The sequence below is a fragment of the Sapajus apella genome, unplaced genomic scaffold, assembly GCF_009761245.1.
Source record: "Sapajus apella isolate SASKATOON/1434 unplaced genomic scaffold, GSC_monkey_1.0 scaffold81, whole genome shotgun sequence".
Classification (NCBI taxonomy): Eukaryota; Metazoa; Chordata; class Mammalia; order Primates; family Cebidae; genus Sapajus; species Sapajus apella.
The window spans coordinates 1993798-2009026 of NW_022437021.1; the positions used below are offsets into that span (position 1 = coordinate 1993798).

The window sequence follows — 15229 nt, forward strand, 5'->3', positions numbered from 1 at the left end:
ATCATCACAGCACTCCCTTTATCTGGGTGACATGCCTCACTGCTACTGACATTAGTTCATAACCAGCATTCTTTCCTGTTTTCCTCTGGACTTGTGTTCCCAAGGGCCTGAGACTTAAGAAAATAATATATTTAAATAATTTTGAAATTTCAGGGTTCATAATACTTTAGGTAAAACACATAGTTTATTGGGTTTTCACCAGAATCGTAGTGCCTTTTCACAGGAGGGGCAGGAGATTTGAAGTCCTGATCTCCCACTTGGAGAGTTTATCACCCTGAGTACATGGCCTCAGGCCTTCTCTTGGCCTTTAGTTCTCCATCTGTAAAAGGTCGATATTTTTATGTATCTCATATGTGTTTGTTTAAATGAGATAATATGTGTGAAAGTGCTTCAAAAACTCAAAAGTCTGTTTATTATTTAACATTTAAAGGATTCAAAGGCATTTGAGGAACAGTCTGAAAACAGATTTTTTTCGTCTTAATGTAAACTCTTTCATATTTGTAATTATCTTTTGGTTAAGAGAAAAAAAAATTACTAGAAACCAAAGTAGAAAAGGGCAGTGGTTTATGTACATCTTGGAAGAGTTCAGCCTTGCTATTTGATAGCTGCTGATATCAGGGACAACATAAAGATTCCCTTTTAATTAAAAGTACCTGAATACCATAGCCAGACAACTTCTGTCCCATCACATGAATACTGAGTTTCAGTCTTCTTACATCTCATTTCAAATAAATTTTGAAATATATTTCCAGTTTACAGAAATAATGTAACACCTAACAATTCCATTTCCAAATATTATTGTGAGAATCAAATGGGACAATAAATGTAAAAAGCATCTTGTAGACTGTAAAGCAAGATAAAAATGTAAAGGGATTATAAGACTGATAAAGAGAATGAAGAAGTCAGTGAGATTCTGATAAAATATTGAGATCAGCATGCCAAGTGAACCAGAGGTCATTGTATACATGGTCTACACTCTAGGTGACCAAAACTCCAAAATATACTCCAAAAATACAAATCTGGAGAGAGACAGCTGTCCCCTCTGCAGCCTCTGGGGAGGGTAGAGAGAATTCAACTTGAGAAGGATCTTGGGCACTGACCCTCTGGGACGTAAACATGTGTCTCTAAGGAAAGATATGACTAGTGGCTCCTGATTTACAACTCTAGGAATGTCTCCATGGAGCTGGTTTCGTCCCCCTCTTCCAGTTAGCCTCCTTAAAATCTAAGCACGTTACCTCTGCAGAGGCAAATCTCTCTGGAGTTCTCACTATGCACTCACAATTCAACTTCTGTTTTTGTTTGTTTGTTTGTTTGAGATAGGGTTCTGCTCTGTTGCCCAGGCTGGAGTGTAGTTGCGCAATTATGGCTCCCTGTAGCCTCGACCTCCTAGACTCAAGCAATCATCACACCTCCACTTCCAGAGTAGCTAGGACTATAGGCGTGTGCCACTGTGCCTAACTTTTTTATTTTTTTGTACACATAGGGGTTTCACTATGTTTCCCAGGCTGCTCTTGAACTCCTGCCTTGGACTCCCAAAGTGCTGTGATAAGAGGTGTGAACTACCACTCTTAGCTTCTTAATTTAATTTCTGAGGTTTGTTTTTTAGCTTAGGTTCTACATTCTAGTAAAAATGCCTAGAAAATTCTAGCTATGCAGAAACATAAAAATATTTTCTCTGCAGTCCCACACTCTTATAACTGGACATCTCTGAGGAAAAAGTAGACCTGATTATCATTATCCTTTCTGGTTATAGATTACTGAATCAAAGGAATTTTTAAAAAAGTTTTATTCACAATTGTAATAAAGTATAGTAGTGCTTAAATATATGAATGTTTTAAAGTTTAGAAATAGGCCATGGTTAATGACAGCATGACAATCTTGTCCTACTCCCAGTGAATAGCCTTTGTAACAATGCTTTTAGAACAATCACTAGTACCTTTTTTTAAAAAAATAGGGAGAAAATAAGAATTGTTTTCTACTTATAGTCATTCTATTGCTTTATTTGAAAAGAACTTTCAGTATTCCAAATCCTGTCCAAGTAACATTTGAAAACAAAAATCTGAAGGTCACATCTAATTAAACTCATTCACAACATTTTCACTGTCAGAAAAATATTCAAGACTAATAATTCCACATGGACCTTTGTATCCAGCACTGAGGAGGGTCTTGAGACCATGTAGTTCTTACATGATGCAGCAAAGGAGATCATGGAAGCTGGGCCTCTGGTGATACCCACAGGCTTTCTTTCCCCAGCTTTGCACATCAGGTTAATAGGAAGGAGGAAGGGTCAAGCAGAATGTAATGAGAGGCCAATTCTGAGGAGACACCTACGTCTCTACAGTGGCAACCTACCAGATTCAGGGATATTTTAAAGAATATTTTTCAGTTCCCCGTGAGGCTTGGCTGTGCCCCTGCTGAAGCTATATCCTGTATCTCTTAATTCTCTGTGTGTATCTGTGATTTTAAAACTCCATGAATGGATATAACCCCTGGATACTTGCTAGTATTCTTAAAGAACTGAACAGTGAGTGGTATGCTTTGATTTCTTGGACCTAGAGAATATTCATTTAAAAAAGGAAATTTTTACTTTAAAATTACGGACCTATTGGCTTAGCAGACATGCTTTCTAAAATAAACGTCAATTTCCTTCTGAATAAATTGAACTCTTGGGCCCACAATAGAAGCAGAAAGGATTTGGCAGCAGTTATTCTGTGCTGACCACTCTTACAGTCTATTCCACTTGGTGGTGAAATCCATTAGGAACAACACAAAATCCTTCTTTCCCTTCTTATTTGCTTCCTTCCTTTCTTCTTCTCCTCCCTCCTTCCTTTTCTTTCTTTTTCACCTTCCTTTCTCCCCAAAATCGAGATTGGTAGAAATGAACTCTTGATGAATCTGAAAATAATTTTTCCAAAGGATGAAAATAGGCATATATCCTATATTTCCTCACCTTTTTAAGCTCTAATTTAGTGGCTGCTATCATTTTTGGAAAAAACAGAATCACCAGTCATTCCTAGGAACTGGGAGAAAGAGTGGATTCAAATTCAGTTTTCATAATCCAAAGATGCCATTTTGGGGGTAGCTATTTCCTGGCATTTACATGGTTTATGTGATATCTCTTTCAAGTAATGAACTCATTTAAATATATCTTGAATCCAGTTTATTCTGGGGCTGGTACCCCAAAATTAAATTGCTAGCTAAACATTCCAAGGTGATCTTTGTTGTTATTTTAACTTTGAATACAGGTGTGTGAAGCATTCAGCATCTAATTGGATGTCTTCAAAATATTAAGAGTTCAGAAACTGCCAGAACAGATAAAGTATAAAAGGAATACAGAATTCAAGGCAGGAGTAAAGGAAGTTAATTGAAGAAAGTTAGCTGCAACCAGAGGAAGAGTTGCAGACTTGTATTTACCTAAATCAAATGAAATAATTTTATGAGGTTCTAACATCCACCAAGGAGACTGAGGTTGTAAAGTTAGCCTCATCTAAAGGGTACCTGGAGACCATAATGCGTAACAGCTGTGAGAAACATGTCCCTCTGTAGCTCAGGGCCAACCCCTGCCCCTACCCAGACATATCCTGCTCCCAGATCCTGAGTTCTGATCTAAGTTTCTAATCAATAAGTAACAGTCCATCTGATATGGTCATTGTAGTGTTCAGCTTTGAATCATTTGAGATGGTGAAACTATTCCTTAATGAGTCCTCTCCATACTGAAAAGGTTTAAAATGAAATAGAAGAGGATCATGTAAATAAAATCCATGCTATCAAAATATAAGTGCTAAGTTTAAGAATAACAGATATATTGCTTAGGTGTTTAAGAAAATTTATATGAATATAAATCTGAAAGAGAAATGCGTACACTGATTCTATCTTTAAACGTTAACTCATTTTAATGATCTAAACTCATTTTAAATTTGATTTTGTAACGTACAAGATATACTAATCACATTCATAACTGTATTGGGATGTTTAGAGTCACTACAGTTAAATATTAATAGATTTTCAAGAGGTTTTTAAAGTATGGAAAATTGTTTGCTTGTTAAGAATGTAAGTTTGTCAGGCTTGAGGCATTTGACATACTGTACTTAAATAGAAAACTAAATACTAAATTGATAAATGCAGCTAAAAAGGGGCCAGACAGTTATAAGGAATAAGTCTAATCTACTCAGCCTAAGCTGATATTTTTCAAAGGTCTCCATGAAAATGACTGCATTCCCTGGGCCAGCCTTAGGCAGAGATGAGGTGTTTTTCCATTCACACACATGTGCTCATCTCTATCAGTTCTCCTACAATGTGTGTTTCCAGTCAGCTCAGATGACTCTTAAGCAGGGGTTTTGCTCTTACTCAGCAACAGGATAGAGCTACACTCCAGGTACTTGTCATAGGATATAATTTCAGACTTGCTGTCATGCCATGATTTATCTAAAGCCTCTTTGAGAGAAATAGCCTATGAAGGACTGCCTGAAGTATAATCCATATAGCCCATTCATTCTGCAAGATATAACAAAAATCATCCTTGGATGAACAAAACTGCCAGCAAAATACGCAAGAAGAATATCATTTTGTATCCCTCCCATCAAACCTGCTTTAAACCTAAACAATGAAAAAAATAGCCATTTTTATTTAAGGATTTGAAATATATGTAAATGGGCCATCTCAATCCTCCCAATAACATGAAGAGGGGGGCGTGTGTGTGTGTGTGTCTACATCTCCATTTTATAGATGAGAAAACTGAGATACAGAGGGTTTAGGTAACTTGTCCAAGAAGATAAGTGGCAGAGTTGGGATTTCAACCCAGGCTTTTAACCCTTTTGACATTGTGTTTTTATCTTTCACTGGAAGGTTACTGTGATACTTACTATGAAGATGTTACTGAAGATATTGTATTTTAAGTAATAATTTTACTTTTTAATCTAACTCTTCCCTATTCACTTCACATTTTAATAAATTATATTGCTATAACATATGTACTTTTACATGCAAACAAATTATTTTGGAATACCGAGTAGAATGGAAATAATTAAGAAAATAAACAATATATGCATATATGCTCACTCAATAGGCCAATTGAATAATGGGGCAGAAATTAAAGATTTTTCATGGACTCATACAGATCAATACTATCCAAAAGAAAACACTGTAAACTAAAATTTTCTAGTAGCCACATGAAAAAAAGAGGCAAAGTAATTTTAACAATAATACATTTTATTTACCCTCCAAACCCAAAATATTTTGACATGTAATCAATATTATTAAATTATTAATAAGATTTTTTTTTTTTGAGACAGAATCTTGCTTTGTCACCCAGGCCACAGTGCAATCTTGGCTCACTGCAACTTCTGCCTCCCAGGTTCAAGTGATTTTCCTCCCTCAGCCTCCTGTGCAGTTGGGACCACAGGAGTGCACCACCACGCCCAGCTAATTTTTGTATTTTTAGTAGAGATGGATTTTCACCATATTGGTCAGGCTGGTGTTGGTCTCCTGATATTTTATGTTCTTTTTGTTCATACTAAGTCTTTGAGTCCAGCATTCATTATTCTCCTACACGTATCTCAATATAGACTAGCCTTATCTTACTAGAGGCAACCATATTGGAGGTTGCAACACTGAGGTGAATGGGGAGTTAGAGCCATGCAGTGTTAGCCCAAACCACTTATTTTTTGGTGGGAAACCAAGGTCCTAGGAATTCAGAGACTTGCCTATGGAAAAGTAAGGACTACTACTTGGATTCCAGCTCAGTGTTCTTCCTGCTGTTCACACCTTTCAGGTGAATGCAAATTCATTTCCAAAGAGGCATGCCATCTGTTTCACTTGTCATTTTCTCGACATATTATCACCTAACCCCATCTGAGATTCACACATCTCACAGAGTTTTCCATTCAGTGACTCTACTGGAAACATATCTACAGAGCTCAAAGTAGATGTTCCACTAACATGAGTGGCTACTTACTCTAGCATATAAGTTAGGATTTTATTATACCCTTTGGTATATGTTTTACAGGGTGAACGAGCTCTGACAGCTAAATGTTTCCTGCTTTTGTTATCTGCTATGCTGCCTGTTTAAAATCAGAATGTTGGCTGGGTGTGATGGCTTGTGCCTATAATCCCAGCACTCTGGGAAGCTGAGGTAGGAGAACTGCTTGAGCCCAGGAGTTCAACACCAGCCTGAGCAACATAGCAAGACCCCATCTCTACAAAAACTTTTTAGAAATTAGCTGGATGGACATAGTGGCATATGCCTGTAGTCCCAGCTACTCAGAAGGCTGAGTTGTGAGGATCACTTGAATCCAGGGGGTCAATGCTGCAATGAGCTGTGATTGTGCCACTTACTCCAGCCTGGGCAGCAGGGTAAGACACTGTCTAAAAAAAAAAAAAAAAGCCCCCAAAAAAGACAATAGCACTGAGCACTTATTTGAAAAGGGATGGAACCAAATATTTTTTTTGTTGAGTTTATTTACTGTTATTAGCCTCATCCATTTTCTCTGGCTGTCTTATGCTGTGCATGTATCTGAGTCATTATGTATCTGTAAGGAACACAACAGGGTAAACTCTTTATAGAGGGGAAAAAACTAAAGCCAAGACCAAACAGTGAAAATTTTGCCTGTTTAAAATCTAACAGCCAAAGGTTATAGCTGACCAATGATCTCATCAGAATTTTAATAGCCTAATAAGAATTGGATGAAATGCCTCAAAAAGATAAAATTACTCAGTCCAAGGATCCTTCTCTATTTTTTCTGAGGAAGCCTCCCAGTCCCAGGGATGGTGCGCATATTCCCGGTTGGCCCCCACAATTGTAGTGTGAACCTGCAGCTGATGGTGCTTACAGCCCACTAACTTTCAGAGCCCTGAAAATCCAACTCAATTGCATTAAGCTCCTACTGGGCAGCAATTCTGTTCTTCCTAGAATAGGTTTTATAAGGTTCTGAGCTCATTATCAATCTATACAGAATAATATAGGCTGTCATTAGATTTCATTAGTGTTAACCAATTACTATGACAGCTCAAAAATTATTATTTTTTTGCTAGAGAAAAATGTCCTTCTTCTTCCCTTGTTCTTCTATTTTAATTATATGAATTCCTTTCCATCCTGCCAAATTCTACTATAATTACAAATAATTATAAAACTATGATTTTATTTTTTTTTGGCTGTGCCAATGTCATAACAAGGTTTGAGGGAGGCATATCTCACACATGCCTGTGAACACCCAATCATTAGGCTTATGAACTACAAAAGATCAAAATCATGATTCTAATTAGAAACTAGTTTGTAGTGTTGTATGTGTGCAATAATTTGTGACTGCTGAAGCAGGGGTACTCCAGAGTTTTAAAAATACAGCAGTGGCTAGGCAGCCAATCTTGAAGTCTAGCTGTGGGTTCTAAGTGGGCATCAGCTGTGATGAAGCAATGTGCTGATGGCCACCTGCCCTTGACAAGCTATGGTTTTGCCTATAGTGAGGTAGGTGAGCACTCACCAACACAATCAAGATTGGCTTGACTTTCATCTGCAATTTATACAAGGAGGTGATCATCCCTGGCTACCACGGCAAAATTCCATCAAACGCTCTCCCCCTTTCTGGCTGCAGGTACTTAACATCCCTCTCAGGTGGTGCCTCAAAGGTGGGAGTGATTGTCTTCAAAGCCCAGAGACCAAAGGAAGGACAGTGTCATTTCTGACATATGTTTCTCTCCCATTGTGTACTTATCCATCTCTCTCTCTCTCTCTCTCATATGGTTTCATCATTTGTTTTTTTCCCTGAGTATGCTTATTTCTTTTTTCTAGTCTTAAATTTAACACACAAAGTAGCCCATTCTCATTTCCAAACCACACAAAGTTAAACTGCTTTTGAGTTGCATATAGTCTCAGGTTTACCTTTATTTTCCTGAGACAGTTGTCCTCAATATGACAGCATTCTACTCTTTTCCAATGTACAGCATAAAGGAAAGCCAGACTAACAAAAATAAGTAATTTGGGAATTATCTCTCCTCATCTCCCACCCAATCTTCCTTAAATGTCAAGAAGAAGGTAAAATTTATCTCCAAGGTATACATCAGAAAAGAGAAAAAAGAAAAGTAAACAGCAGTGGACAACCTATGAAGTGGAAGAGTGGTCCCCACATGATTTTATAGTCTTTTATTTTTAGCATTTTGTCTGTTTCTTCCTTAGTCTATGATATTGAGACTATTTCCAAATTTCACAAAGAAATTTAAGCCTCATTAGATGCATAAGTAACTGAAGGTGGCATAATATGTTGGAAAGACATCTATATAGAAGGCACAAGCCCCAGACTGACACTAACTGCCTGCTGAATAACCCTGGGCAAATCAATTAAATTCTATGAAGGTGAAGTTCTTCATCAACAAAGTATGGTATTATTATCTACCCTCCCAATCTTATAAGGATCAAATGAAGTGGTAAATATAAAACTACTTTGTAACTTGCAAAAAATAGTAAGGCAATAGTAATAGCAGCAAATTGTTATCTTTATTATTCTTGAATACCTCCTACATGATAAGTTATCATTTTAAATGTTTTACATGAAAGCTCACTGAATCCTTACACTGACCTTATGTGAAAGGTACTATTATTACCCTCATTTTACATGAGGAAATGAAGGCACAGAGAGTAATTCATTTGTCCAAGATTTAAAAGTTCTAAGTGGGAAAGCCATGATTCAAACCCAGGCAGTTGGGCTGCAAAGCTTGATGCTTTACTGACTACCCATACAAACCTCAGCTTAAAATTATATCATCTCAGGAGAAAACTGGAAAAATTTGACAACATGCTGTTCAAAGCTCACTCTCTATGGGAAACTCTTTATTGAAGAGTAAGCATAGTCGATAGTGCCCACAAAATCAATTAAATAGCCAAGTCCAGCAAAAGATGGTGGTCACTCTTACATGTGGACAAGACAATCTTGAATGTCAACAACGTACTAAATTGCAAAATGATTATTCTTTTAGACTTAACCCAGGCAAAAAATCTGAAGTATCACATAAATATATTTTTTATGTCTGAAGTATCATGTAGATATATTTATGCTATATTTAGATAAACAGTTATAGAAACAGTACATGTGGCCATAATTCTGCAATTAAGAACCAATGGATATGCCCAAGGTTAGGTGGAGTTATAATTGGAGTAAGACCTATATAAACTGATAGTGCAATTTTTCTTTCATCTCAATTCTCAGCATATCACTTCAGCTCAAAGATACAGACCACTGATTTTGGTTAACAACGTTAGAGGGGCCAGAAAGTTTAAATATAGAAATAAATGTGTAATTAATCACACACCCATACCTGTTACCGGCAGAAAACCTACTGGCTTCTTTTTCTTTTTCTTTCCATTTCTTTCCCTTGTTTGAATTCCTTCGCAAAGGCGTCCTATAATGACAGTACACAGTCAGAAGGGGAACCTGAAATTTTCTCTTTTAATTTTCCTTTTACAGATGGCTTTCTTTTTACATCATGAAGTGCTTACCCCAGATCCACAAACTTCCGCTTAATTTTTCCTCCTTGTACCGCCAACGAACTGGATGCCCTTAGTGATTTGGGATCTTTGGCATCATCTGGGATATACACATTTGTGAAAAAGATCAATTATTATTATTTTTAAAGTCACAATTCAAAAGTCAATGCATCTCTGAATCTAAGAGCTTTGCCTAAATCCCGAATTGTAAAAGAAATAATGGATGCCTTCTTACACGACATAGGAGACATAACTACACTGAGGAACTCTCAGTTAAGCAGAGGAGGTCCTGTGTAGAACACAGGCTCAACACTCCTCACAAAGAGTTTTAGCTTCGAATGCATGGGAATGAACAAGGGAGAATAAACACTATCAGATCATCCTCTGCATTCAAAGTAGGGACCAACATGACTTTTGTTTTGTTCCTTCTCTGGCTCCAAATTCTTGGCTTCAAGTGCCTAGGCTCTGTCCTCCACTCCTTTCTTGTCTTGGGGTTGCAGTGCCTTCTAACAGGAACCCAGCCCACTTCTCCCACATCTCCAAAGCCCACTGCAGAACATCACCTCTGAGAGTCTGGGAGATTTAGGGGGAAAATCAGTCAAAGTTTTCTTCTGTGGGCTCTCCGTTGCTAATGTCCTATGGCCAGTCCTGGGACAGAGGAGGGGAGGACATGGGGGAAACTTCTTAAGCAGGAGCTCAGCTACAAAACATTTATATCTTTGAAGGGACTTTCTTAATAGTTAGGTTAGAGCACAACTTGGCTGGCTCCCTTTAATGTGAAGATGCCAAAATCTCCTCAGTGTTCAGAGCAGACTGATCTCTACCTCGTTGAGTTTTGCTAGGACTCTCAAAGGTGGCAGCTGCTGGGGAATGGAGACCCTTGAAGTCATGCCAAAACCAACAGGAAAACAGGTTTGGCAAATGGAGTTCAATGTCAATGTGGGAAACAATTCCACGGGTGGCACTCGTTCCATCTCAAACAGGGTAGACAACTCTTATGGCTCCACCCAAACTACTCAGCAGAGGATACTGATCAGCGTCATGTTTCAGCATATCCAATTAGCTCAGATGATTAACAAATGCTGTTTAAAATGTGATGTTTGTGTGTGTGTGTGTGTGAAACTCTTCCTCCCTACTTCTCTGTTGGTGTCTGTTTTTCTGTCTCTTATCTTTTAAAATGTTTTTTAAATTTCTAGCTACTTTCTAGTACAGAGTGCAAAGAGAATGGCTCCCTTAAATAAGTGTTCAATTAACCTTGCAGGTTAATGTTGCTGATGATTTTTGTTTACTTCAAGAGAATTTTCTAAACACACATCAATACCCTTAAAAAACATGAACTACATGCACAATTCACAGATAGGAGTCTAGGTTCTAAGCTCTCAAGCGGCACAGGACACTGACACACTGACAAATACTCCAGGTGTTTTTAGCAATGAGCTTTTCATATTTTAGTTAATGATACTCAGATTACAATAATCAATTCATTGAAATGTACATAATGAAATATAAGAGTCAGAAATATTCTGTGTCAAAATCCACTTCAAGCCTCAAATATTTATTATGCATGTTTGCATCATTACTCTTTGGGTAACTGAATTAAACTGTCACAGATGTGACACAATCACATTAAAAAAAAAAAAAAAAAAAACCCATAGACATGGCACAAACACTTTCTAAGGTGATTTTATTAATGGATTTTTTTTTTAAAGCAAGATTTACATTTTCTTAATAGAAGCTGAAGAAAAGAAAGTGCCAAATTCTTCCAAATCAATCCTAAAGTAACTCTTAATGGCTAGCACTATGCAAATTTAAAAGGAGACTGCCTAATTATTTTCTGAATTAGAGGTAGTTGGGAGATGTTATAATGAGTGGTGAGAAGACTAGCCAAGGCAATGTACATGGAAACACTCTGTAGCCTATTAGTGTTCCACTTATTTGGACGTCTCGCAACTAAAAGCCTGATTTTGCCTATCACAGAGCCTGCTACTAGGCAACCTCACAACATTATCTCACACATTTGTCAAAGTGTGTTCCCAGGAACACTGAAATGAATGCTTTCATAAGGTTGAAGAGGTTAAAAATAAGGAATAATGTACTTTCCCATTTTAAATTAATCAAATCCATCTTTAATGCACACCAGAACTTCTAGTCTGCAAAAAAACCAACAATGGAGTGGTATGACTTGAGGAAAAAAGAAACACACACTTTTGTTTGTTTAGCTCTATGTAAGACTTCTGTTAGGCTTTTTGAAATCTCTCCAATACTACCTTTGTGACCAATTGTACATCTGAGCCCCAAGACTGGGTGACTCAACTTTAAGCTGTGGCAACCTGGTTTTCATTTTCAAAGGTAGTAAATGATCTCCTGATTGCTAAATCCTAAGGTCTTTTACTGGACTGCATCTCCTTAATCTCGCTGTAATAAGATACTTGACTATCTCTTCCTTTATAATGGGGACTCCCAAATCTACCTCGCAGCCCTGACCTCTCTCTTGAGCTCATGACCTCCTCTGTTAGAAAAAATGAGTTAATCCTATTTCCTCCATCATGTTCGTAATTTCCTATTTTCTGTTAATGACAAGAACATATGTTCTGAGGTATGAAGCCCATGATAGTTTTGCTTCACTTTCTTCCCTGTGACCTAGTCAATGTATGTCTCAAGGCTCCTTGTATCCCTTGTATCATTCTTTCCTGTCACTGTCTGCTGGTCCTCTTTAGAAGGCATAACTCACAGGGTCTCCTAACTCAGCTTTTCCATACCTGGTGTCTTTTCCTTTTTATTCCTCTGCTTAAACTTCTTGTGCTTTCTTAGTAATATGGTAAGTTATCTAAGATGTTTAAATTCTAAAGCTATATACCTAACCTACCTGCTCACTTTTGTGTGTAATCACTCTACCCTGCATAAGCAAACTGCTTCAGCCAGGCTGCAATTGCCTTGTTCCTTTAAATCATATTATGTGTGCCTGTCTCTGTTAATGACATCACTTTACCTTCTATACTTTCCTTACCTACCCTTTTTTTCCTTAAGTGCTTTGATGACTATTCTAATTGCACTTCATTGGACAAATTTTTTTTTACCAACCCCAGCTGGATACAACCTCTCTCTCTTCTGAGCATTGATATAATTGTACTCTATCTATACTTGCAGAGGCCCAATGCCTTTAATATGAAATAAATCCTGTAAAGCTTTTAAAAAGCCAGGTTCTATTTACTAGGACATTGATCCAGTGCATATTTTTGAAGACATCGTCTGGGTAAAATAATGTGTTATTAACCACACAAGAAATTAGAATAATCTCTAGTAGCTGTGAGTAGAAAATGGATAGTGCTCAATTTACTCTACTTAAAACTTGACTGAACAAAGGCCCAGTGCTGTGTAAACCTCGGGACCAAAATTTTAGTACTGGGTTGCTTACAGAATAGAAATGAGGAAAATATTTTCATGCCTTCTACTTCCATATAACCTGTTTTACAAATCTCAAGAAAAAAATATTTTACTCCTCTAATTTGACATTCAGTTAGATGATTCTCATTTAGCCAGTTATAATGGGACTTTTCCATCCCAGTTTCTACTGATGTTCCTAAGATATGAAAAAAAAAAAAATGATGACTTGTAAATGTGGTGTTGACACAATTCAGAAAACAGCCAACTCCTATTAGGGTAACCAGAGCCCTATCCTCAAGCCTGCAACCAAATATGGCTATAATATAATAATCTTTGTGGTAACTTGATAGACCAAAAGTAATGGTATAATACTTTAAAAAAATTCTAGATAAATGGCAATTAATGATTAAGCCCTTTTCAGAGTTTATCCAGCAATGTTGAAGAAAACATACTTCTAGACCAGTCATGAGGAAGCTTTCTTTATCTGTCAGAGGCCAGAGAGTAAACATTTTAGGTTTGTAAGATATACAGTCTCTGTCACAGTGACTCAACTCTGCTACTCTAGCATGAAAGTAGACAGTATGTAAGTAAAAAAGTGTGACTGTACTCTCATAAAACTTCAATTACAAAAGCAGGTGGAGACTGCATTTGGTTGATTACCCCTCTTCTAGAAGGTCTACACTGGTTACATGGAGAAATATATTAGCAATTCATCCAAGAACATTATTAAGCATCAATTATATGTCTGTGTTACTCTGATCTTCATATTTTTTTCCTATATGACTAGTTAGTGTTTACTGAAACTCTGGGCTGCTATTCTACAAAATTGCTCTCTCTATTTTTTTATATGACTATGTTAGTGTTTGTTGAAACTCTGGGCTGCCCCACTCCCCTGAAGAACCCCCTTTAGTAGTGAACTTGTAGAGAGTTGAAGAGATAAATATACTGAACCAGGTAGGAAAAGAAAAAAAACTAAACTAAACTAAAATACATGAAGGGGTTGTTTCTCTTATCCTATAACATAAAAAGAAAGTAATATGAATTATTAGCTATGAGAAGACAAATGATTATGACTTATTATTATGAGAAAAAGTCATTTTTATACAGCACAAGCTGAAGTGTTAAGAAATCAGACAAAAAATTAACAATACCTTTTTCTTGTAATATTTTCTTGTTGGTGGCTTGGTGGTGGCAAGGAGATTCTTCTATATCATGATCAGACTTTGAAGTAGAAAAGAGTGAAGTGTCTCCCCACATAGAGGAGAGAGGCCCCATTTCTGGGTCCAGTGGTTCTTCTTGAAATTCAGCTATGTGGTCAGACGAGAAGGGCACATTGCTAGCCACTGGGGTGAGGGGTGGAACACCAGAATCTGATTCTGGAGAAGAAGTTCTCAAACCCTTAGGTGGAAGTAATTTGGTAATATGCATGTGGTTATAGAAACTGTTTGAAGGCTGTTGGTATAAGAGATTATAAGGAACATTATGCCACTGGAGTATCAGGTCTATGCAATACTTACTTTGAAATAAGACCAATCTCTTATTAGTGAATTCCCATATAAACCAGTTTTTGTTTTTGTTGATTTAAAGATGAGAATGCATAGTTCATAACAATTCACCGTATTAACATCATCACTAATACATATACCTAAGACCTAAAGAAACAATTACTTGTACATTCATTATTTCCCACTAAGTAAAACCAACAATTGAATATCAAAAGCACCATCATGAAATATGACAGTATGGATAATGCTCTTGGTTAGTTCATTGAATGAATAGAGAAAATATCTTGAATTACAACAATATAAAGAATTCAGTAGACAAAGACGTGAACTATTCTAGCTGCTTCCAACTAGGACACAGACTCTGACTGCAGAAAAATAATCTTCAATAAGCTGGATACACTCTAACACTACGAATCAGAAAATGGTCAGGGGTGCTCACCTTTCTCTCTAGACTGTCCTCCCCATCTGTGGAACTAACACTATCATACAGTCTTGTCCTAGAAGGCCTCTGGCGTCTGTTCTTCACGGAGAGCTGGGCTCGAGTTTTTAGTGCTTTTGAATCCAGGCGCTCTGTCTCTGGGACTGCTTCATTCAAGTCTAAGAATATTGTAAGATAATCAGTGAGAGAAACCTTTGGAGAGAACTGATGAAGAGACCACAGACACTGATAAAATCTCAAGGTAACCAGTAACATTAGGTAAGAAACAGGGGATCACCATGACAGCCTGTAACCAAGAAATAACCAAGAAATCACTGGGACTTAGGAGGAATATACAAAGTCACAGGAAGAAACCAACACTAAAGATGATGAAGGCACTAAAAAAAATCTAACATCCAAAAAGTATACACTCTTCCTGCAACATAATTA

General features: G+C 37.1%; 1 protein-coding gene, 1 long non-coding RNA gene and 1 pseudogene across 18 annotated transcripts in view; all 3 read right to left on the reverse strand.

Moving 5' to 3' along the window:
• The window catches only part of PPP1R9A (protein phosphatase 1 regulatory subunit 9A), a 344292-nt gene that overhangs the window by 9740 nt on the left and 319323 nt on the right, over positions 1 to 15229 (reverse strand). For 13 of the 17 annotated variants that reach the window (XM_032252907.1, XM_032252911.1, XM_032252915.1 and 10 more), the window contains 4 exons: positions 14801 to 14958; positions 14008 to 14308; positions 9485 to 9572; positions 9304 to 9387 (listed from right to left, as the gene is read on the reverse strand). In XM_032252907.1, coding sequence (XP_032108798.1) covers positions 9304 to 9387; positions 9485 to 9572; positions 14008 to 14308; positions 14801 to 14958 — 631 coding nt within the window. Of the gene's footprint in view, positions 1 to 1753; positions 2896 to 9303; positions 9388 to 9484; positions 9573 to 14007; positions 14309 to 14800; positions 14959 to 15229 lie in introns of those variants that run through there. The other 4 variants (XM_032252919.1, XM_032252921.1, XM_032252920.1 and 1 more) reach the window with 2 other exon arrangements.
• On the reverse strand, positions 7144 to 7239 carry LOC116533377 (annotated as a pseudogene).
• LOC116533269 lies at positions 10579 to 14001 on the reverse strand. The gene is made up of 2 exons (XR_004261183.1): positions 12526 to 14001; positions 10579 to 12479 (listed from the first exon to the last, which is right to left on the reverse strand). It is a non-coding gene; the product is annotated as an uncharacterized LOC116533269 (long non-coding RNA).